This window comes from Artibeus jamaicensis, unplaced genomic scaffold, assembly GCF_021234435.1.
Source record: "Artibeus jamaicensis isolate MK-2021 breed Jamaican fruit bat unplaced genomic scaffold, CSHL_Jam_final scaffold_461, whole genome shotgun sequence".
NCBI lineage: Eukaryota > Metazoa > Chordata > Mammalia > Chiroptera > Phyllostomidae > Artibeus > Artibeus jamaicensis.
The window spans coordinates 9,040,240-9,048,582 of record NW_026522045.1 but is presented as its reverse complement, the minus strand read 5'-3'; the positions used below and the strand labels follow the sequence as shown (position 1 = coordinate 9,048,582).

The following is an 8,343-nucleotide window of genomic DNA, read 5'->3' as shown; positions in this document are numbered from 1 at the left end:
ACTGAGGGCACAAGGCAGTGGACCTACTGAGGGCTGATTGCAGTCACACATTCATGCGCAGATAAACTGGTGAAGGAGCGAGGAGTGAGATGGACCGTGCAGGCCCCAGCAGCAGGAAGCAGCAGAGGGAACCACCATTGTCCCTCTCTGGCCCCGCCTTCACATACAGCCTCACAAACCAGTGACCTGGGTGGCCCCTCTCTGACCCGCCCCCACATAAAGCATCACAAACCAGCGAACTGGGTGGCCCCACTCTGGTGAACACCTAAGGCTCTGCTCCTCATACATAACAGGCATGAAGAGATCAAAACATGACTCAAGAAGAACTCAGAGCCCCAGAGCCGATAAATCTAAGCAAACAAGAAATAGCCAAACTTTCAGATGCACAGTTCAAAACACTGGTGATCAGGATGCTCACAGAACTGGTCGATTTTGGTCACAAATTAGAGGAACATATGAAGGCTAAAGTAATTGAAATGAAGGGAAAAAGCACAGGAAAGCAATAGTGATGGAAAGAAAAATGGGACTCAAATCAAAGGAGTGGACGAGAAGGAGGGAAAAAAATGACCAAACAGAAAAGGATGCAGAAACAAGAATTCAATAAAATCAGGAGAGTCTTAGGAACCTTCATCTTTAAACGTTCCAACATCTGAATTATAGGGGTACCAGAAGGGGAAGAGGAAGAGCAACAAGTGGAAAGCTTATTGGAACAAATAATAAAGAACTTCCCCAATCTGTAGAAGAAAATAGACTTTCAGGAAATCCAGGAAGCACAGAGAGTCCCAAAGAAATTGGACCCAGGAAGGAACACACCAAGGCACATCATAATTATATTAGCCAAGATTAAAATGAAGGAGAGGATCCTAGAAGCAGCAAGAGAGAAGGGGACACTCACCTACAAAGGAGTTCCCATCAGACTGTCAGCAGATTTCTCAAAAGAGACCTTACAGGCAAGAAGGGGCTAGAAAGAGGTATTCCAAGTCATGAAATCCAAAGACCTACAACCAAGATTGCTCTATCCAGCAAAAACTTTCATTTAGAATGGAAGGACAGATAAAGTGCTTCTCGGATAAGATCAAATTCAAGGAGTTCATCATCACCAAGCCCTTATTATATGAAATGTTAAATGGACTTATCTAAGAAAAAGAAGTTAAAGAAACATGAACAGTGAAAGGACAACAAACTCACAGTTATTAACAACCTCACCTAAAACAAAAGCAAACTAAAAGGACAGCTAGATCAGGAGCAGAACCATAGAAGTGAAGATCACATGGAGGGTTAGCAACAGGGGAGTGGGAGAAGGAGAAGGGAGGTGAAGGTATAGAAAATAAGTAGTATAGATGGTAGGTAGAAAATAAATAAGGAGGAGGGCAAGGATAGTATGGGAAATATAGAATCTAAAGAACTTGAGACACGTGATCATAAACTAAAGGGGGAATGGTGGGTGAGGGGTGTACAGGTGGAGGTGAATGAAGGGGGGAAATAGAACAACTGTAATGGCATAATTAATAAAATATATTTAAAAAATAAGATAAAAATAAAAAAGAAAAGAAGATGTGGATACAAACACATACAAGGAAAGACCATGTAAAGGCACAGGGAGAAGACATCCATGTATAAGTCAAGGAAAGTGGCCTCAGTAGAAACCAGTCCAGTCAACATCTTTATCTCAGACTTCCAGCCTCCAGAAATGTGAAAAAAAATATTTCTGTCATTCTCTTCCACTTGCCAACTGTATAACCTTGAAAAAATCATTAGACCTCTCTGAAAGCTATAAAACAAATTCACCTCATAGGCTTACTATGAGGAATAAATAGAAAACATTTATAAAACCTTTTAGCACAGTGCCTGGCATATAGCAAAGGCTCATTCATGTTAGCTATTGTTATCAACACTATAACTGGTTGGTCTAGAATAAATATTCTTGAAAATTCAGAGGATAGTAAGATTTAATAGAAAAACATGAAATCTTTATTTTCACCAACCTCTAACTGACATTTAGATTTCTTTCAATTACAAATGCAGAGAACAGATAACAATGATATAAGCAGTATCTGTGATTTTTGTCACCATTAGAAATAAAAAAAAGCTTTATGTCACATTTCTGTCATTACAGCTGACTTTAAATATATTTACATTCATCCTTACTTTGATGTTACCATGGTTATCAGACCTACATCTAGATCTTGTTAGTCACCACATTAATAAATATTTATATAACTATATCAAAATGTTCTATTTTTAATATTTTGATAACTGTATAACAATATAATTTATTTCCTTTGTAATCCTATGCATTTTATGTATCTAATACCATTGCTACCAAGAAGGAGGCCATAAGCTTCCCTATACTATCAAAGTGGCCTTAAGCACAAAACAAAGGTTAAGAACCTCTGATCTAGAAGTTTTTAAACCTCTAGATCAGAGGTTTGGCTATAGTATACAAATCTGTGATAAACAATTGTGAAAAGTTTCAGGAAGGATAATCTTCTTTTCCTAGTTAAGAAAGGTTAATAAAATTGAATATTGATGGTAGGGAAATAGGCTTGCCTAAAAATTACTGTTGTGATTTTTTTTACTAGACTGTAAGTACACAGAGGGCAGCTGCCTATTCTCTAGATGAAGTGTATAACCTCTCTATGACTCAGTCTCCTCATCTCTTAAGTGGGGATTTGTAAATTTTCTTCTTGGCGCTTCACAGCACAGATAAAAAATCTTTAAATATATTTGTCAGTAAATCCATTATTGACTATGAAATCCTCTTAAAACAAATATTATGCTTTTGAAAATGTTTGGTAAACCCATCATTTAAAAGTTGCCCAATAGTTAAAGGCACAAAGTCATAAAGCTGTGAATTCAAATCCAAACACCACTACGTATTACTTATATGCCTGAGAGCTTCTTTAACTTTTCCCAAGCTCATTTCATCACTGGAATCATAATAACTACTCCATGGAATTGTTATGAAGATTAAATGAGATGATATATTTAAAGTTCCTGGCATATAACCCGGACTCAATAAATGATATCCATTCTTTTTTAAAAAAAGTAATTGCTAAATGCATAACAAAGTTTTAAAGGGAGAGGATGTTCTTAATGTTTCACATGAGGTTCCCTAACACCTGATCCCCAAATCCCTTCTCAGCCTCCATTCTCACTGTTCTGTTTCTCACATCTATTTCTCCAGTAACACTGATCTGTTTTGTAATCCACATCTGGCCCCCAACATACACACTGTTCTCACCTCCATGCCTCTGTTCTCCACTCTCTCCACCTGGATTGCCCTTCCCATCTTCCAGGGCTAACTCTTTTTCCACACTCCCACAGAATGTGTTCCCCCCTCACACACACACACCAAGCCTTCATCATCACATTCCACTTTCACTGTTTTTGTCTGTTAGTGCGTCTGTTTTGACAGCTAGACCAAGAGTTTTTTTAGGGGCTTGAATCTCCACTAACACCATACCAGGCACAGGGCAAACACAGAGTAAATGACTTTCAAATGATTCCATCAGGAAAGGAGACATCCCTTATTATCTTCTTTCTGCTCCACCTAGAACGCCACCAGCACTCTCTGAAAGTGGGCTCCCCCTCTGCCCACTGGGTTTAAGCAAAAACCTCTTTGCTGGTTGGAATCTCCCTATCCAACACAACATATGGGAGCAAAGCAAGGCTTCACAGACAGGAGCCAAGAAATCCCTGTCCAGTCAGCCTTTCGGTGGAGGTAGGCTGTATTTCAATACAAGCTAGACATGTATATAAACACATGGCAGCTTTCTGAACTCTGTCTCTCAACTATCTGGATTTTTCTATATCTAAGTTATATTTGTTCTTGATCAGCCTGGATATAGTATGCAAAGCTGCACTGAACTATCAACAACACTATTTGAGAGCAAGGACAGCAACAAGAGAAATGTCAAGGGGACAAAATCTTGTGTTTAATGGTGCCAAATGCCAAGAAGAAAATAATTCTACCAGGGCTTTGTCTCAAGGTTTTGCATAAAGATAATATGACCAAGACACATATAAAAGCAAAAGGCCCCAGGAGTTCTCAAAATATAGCTTAAATAAACATTTATGGAGCTAATGTATTTTGTCTTAACATTTAACATAAAATAACTATAAACAAGAGGAGAAATAATAAAAACTGTAATTAAAAGCAATTCAGTGGGGTATAAGTCTACATGATGCATATGAAATTTCATATTCTACTACCTCTCTGGATTTTACCCAAGAACACATTTTAAAAAGATAATGAAGAAGAAAAGGGAAAATTAATGCATCTAAAGGATTGGCCTTTGAGAGATAAAACTGAAGAATCCTCAGCAATTTGTGAGTACACAGGGATTAGACCCTTAGCTCTGCTGGTCTGGACAATGAATTCCAAATGTTTCTTTCATCTCTGATCTTGGGATTTTGTCAAGAGCCAGGTGTACAGCTTGTTTCTGGTTTTCTGGTCCTTATAGCAGAGGGAGCACTGCCCTCCCTCCATTTCGAGAAACTATGGAGACTTGAATCTCCCCATATAAGACCCACAGAGCCTTATAGATCCCATATAAGACCAGTTGGGAACAAGAGTTTGCTTATTGCCCTTTGCTCCTAATAACAGGGCTGCTGTTTGTGGCATACGAAGGGAATTTCAAATCTATGGCAGTCCAATCTACAGGGACTGAGGCAAATGTAGCTCCACTAGAAAGAGGATGGCTCTTCCCTGGTTGGCGTCCAGGTGAACAACTTGGCCTTGGGACCTCTTAGTATAAAGGCTCTGCCTTCCCTTTTCTGTTACTCAGAACCAAATGCAGTGCATATTCCACTTAGGAAGTGCCTCTGGCTCCTCTCAAAGATGTTTTCCCTGTAGGAAATGTTTGATGTCTTAAACACAAGATGGCACTATACCTTGCTGTATTGGAAGGGCTGTGGACCTGTGAATGAAGCAAGCTGGAGGGGGGTGGGGAGTGTAGACTGAAACTGAAATCCATTTGAATTTTATGTGAAAACTGAACATCATAAATACGTGGAGTTTTCTGAGGAACAAATAATTATTGAATCCTATATATTCAAAGTACTCAAAGTTTTCAGATCCTGGAAGTCTACCACAGCACACATTACTACCACTAAGCTGGGGTATTATCCCCGGCACCAACCTGCCTTGCTCTCCATAAATGTAACCTTTAACCTTATGCCTGACGCTCCAGAGTAACCTTCTTTTCAGAGCCAAGAACACCTCAGCTGGCAGTTTCAGGACCCTCCTGTGTTCATGAATAGCCAATCACATGTCTTGAAAGGGTAAGGGCCGAGATGACAGAAAAGATGAGGGGAGAAAAAGTTTGAAAAATAGGGTAAGATAAGTGAAGCGAAGAGAAGGAGGCAAAGTTGAGGTGAAAGATGGGATGTGTTGAAGTGAAAAAAGGGAAGGGAAAATACAACGAGGGAAATGAAGGGGAAAGAAAGAAGTCAAGGATAGAAAAAGGAGAACGGGGCAAAAGGGGGCACATGAGGACATACAGAAAAGGAGAAAAAGAAATAAGTAAAGACTGGGAGCACAAAAATAGGGGGAATGGGGAAAGAAAAAAGAAAAAATGAGAGAAAAAGCTCAGAGAGACGGAAGGGGGTCGGGGGAGGAGGCAAACTGGGAAGAGAGAAAGGCCAGGCGTCAGAGAGCTGGCTGGGTAGCTTGCATCCCCGGAAGCCAGTACAGAAATCGCCTCCGGTAGGATTCAGGGAAGAGAAGGGAGAGCATGTAAGTGGGGGGAAAGAGGGAAAGACAAGTGAAGTGAGAAGGAACAAAAACCGAGGGGAGTTTGACTGTGCTTCTTTGAGTTTTGTTTCAGCATTTATTGGTTATCCTAAAGTGTGCCCATGCTCAGACTCTGTTGCGGCAACTTTCTCTTTGCACACTCTCTCCCCTGAAACCAGGCTTTCTCTTCCCTCACCCCCACCCCCCCCAAAAAAAAGAGGCTTGTGGGGGAGGGCGGCGCTGTAAAGCTGTAACAAGAAAGACTCTCGAGGGCGGCGTCTCCCCTGTAGGGGGACCAGTCCGCGGTGGGATCAGGAATAATCTGCCCCCAAGCGGAACTCCTGAGCAGAGTGGCAAGGCGTCGGGCCCAGCGGTTCTTAGATTTCTGGCGGAGGATGCGCCCTGAGGGGTGAGAGAGCCTGAGGTGTGGCTCCGGACCCGACTGTGTCCTGAAGGGTGCGATCCTCCCTGTGCTTGCGAGGGCGTGGGCGCGTGGGTGCTGAGGAGCAGGGGGATTGGGGACAGGACCTAACCGGTTTAGGGCCGGCTCCTGCCGGGGAAGCTGGAGAGGTCTCCGCCGGCCGCCTGGATGTAATTTATATGCTGTCACGACCCCTTGCGGGCTCCCAGTTGTGCAGTCCTGTTCACTCAGTCTCTGGGCTCCTGCCACAGTTCAGCCGGCACCACTCTGGGGAGCCTGAAAGCGGGTGAGCCGAGGAGGGAGGGAGTAAAAGAGAAGAGAACGAGAAGGGCGCGCCCAGACTCTCCCTCTTCCCTGCTGTCCGCCCATCCTGCTGCCACAGGTCCACCCTGAGTCCCACTCACACTTTAGAAACTTGGTATGGCGCTGGGACTGCGTGTGGCACCTCGGGGCAGGCTGGGTGGCGGGGGGGTGGCGGGGGGGGGGTGGCGGGGAGCGGCCCGGGCCTCTAGCGGAGGAGGAGGTGGAGGAAGAAAAGGAAGTGAGCCCCGCGGATCCGTTCCGAGTTGTTTGTCCAGCTGTTTCTATTCGCACCCTGAACAACACAACCAGAAGGGGGCCGATCCAAGAAAGTGGTTAGCTTGAGGCGCTAATTTCCAACTCTTTCTTTGCAGCTTGCCTTTTCTAGACACCCTGGAGTCTCCTCCCGCCAACCCCCCACCAGACGCGCACCTGCCAGCTGCCAAGGACCTGGCAGGCCAGGCGGCCCCCAAGCATAAGAAGATGGCCCAGCCCAAGACCGACTGCCGCTCACCTGTCGGTCTCGACTGCTGCAATTGCTGCCTGGACCTCGCCCACCGGAGTGGGCTCCAGGGAGACAGTGGCGGGGAGAACCACCACCCAGGCAGCCCCACCGTGAGTAACTTTCGGCAGCTGCAGGAGAAGCTGGTCTTCGAGAACCTCAACACCGACAAGCTCAACAGCATAATGCGTCAGGATTCGCTAGAGCCTGTGCTGCGGGACCCCTGCTACCTGCTCAACGAGGGCATATGCAACCGCAAGATCGACCAGACCATGCTCTCCATCCTGCTCTTCTTCCACAGGTGAGTGGCTGGGAAGACAGGTGAGCATGAGTCCTGGCTCACACTAGCCTCTGCCCAGACTCTCACTTTTGATAAAAGGAGCTACCAGAAAGTTCACAAGGGGAACTGAGGAGGTCCAGCTCTCAGGCTGCTGTTACCAAACCCGAGGCTACCTGGGTTGAGGAGACTATTGGCAGGTACTAACTTTATTTTGAAGTGTGCCTGCAGAGGCTTTCATATGGAGGTGATGGAGCCTAGAATGTAGCCAGAACCCTAGATGGTTTGGGGGTAGCTGGTGGCACCCCTCCTCCAATGCATAATTTCCATTGCTACTTTAGAGTTTCTGCTGTGCGATGCTCTTGGGATCTAAATTCCACCCTTCCAAATAGCCCATATTTAAATATTCGAACTTTAATTGAAACTGCAGGGGCTTTGAAATTACTGAGTGGCCCCGAAGGACAGTGAGTGCAAGGAAAATGTCAAGACAAATTAAGAGGCTGGTGATATGGGGGGCAGGTGGGGAATAAGAAAAATTAGAGACCCTTGAGAATTTCTTGAGACTCTGGATGGAGAGCCATAGATCACAGCCTTCCATTTCCAATGATAGCTGAAAGCAGCCCCAGAGAGCATCCCAGGATGAAAGGGTAGACGAATCCCTGTCATCAGAGGTATTTATCGGAGTGTGGAGAGTGAGGGTCAGACTTTTTAGAAATCTTGCTGAAGGGCAGGGAAGGGAGAGAGGAGGGAAGAAACACAGTGGGAAGTCCCAAGGTGTCTGTAGTCCTCTAGTTTGAGACACTGATAAGAGCCAGTTTTGGGGGGCAACTGAGGCAATCTCAAAGCAGGGAAGGCAATTCCAGGACACCCAGCCACAGTGGGTTTGGTGTTTTTGAAGATATCATAACAGAGCACAGATATGTATGTGTGGTATGGGTTTTATTTTTTATCAATGACGCAGTTTATGTACATGAAAGAACCCCCCAGTGGGAGACCTGGATTGCATCAGGCTCACTGTGTGAGCCTAAGCAAGTCACCTGGCCTCTCTGGTCTCTAAGGTTCCTTCTAGTTCTGAGACTTCAGGGCAAGGGCAGGTGGTGTGCTCA

The 8,343-nt window shown here is 44.6% G+C and overlaps 1 protein-coding gene across 6 annotated transcripts in view; it reads left to right on the top strand.

Moving 5' to 3' along the window:
• Positions 1-6,042: 6,042 nt before the first annotated feature.
• TSC22D3 (TSC22 domain family member 3) overlaps positions 6,043-8,343 on the top strand; it is a 60,338-nt gene continuing 58,037 nt past the window's right edge. For 2 of the 6 annotated variants that reach the window (XM_037167129.2, XM_053657462.1), the window contains exons 1-2: positions 6,338-6,444; positions 6,833-7,261. In XM_037167129.2, coding sequence (XP_037023024.2) covers positions 6,338-6,444; positions 6,833-7,261 — 536 coding nt within the window. Of the gene's footprint in view, positions 6,194-6,337; positions 6,445-6,473; positions 6,577-6,832; positions 7,262-8,343 lie in introns of those variants that run through there. The other 4 variants (XM_037167130.2, XM_037167132.2, XM_037167131.2 and 1 more) reach the window with 4 other exon arrangements.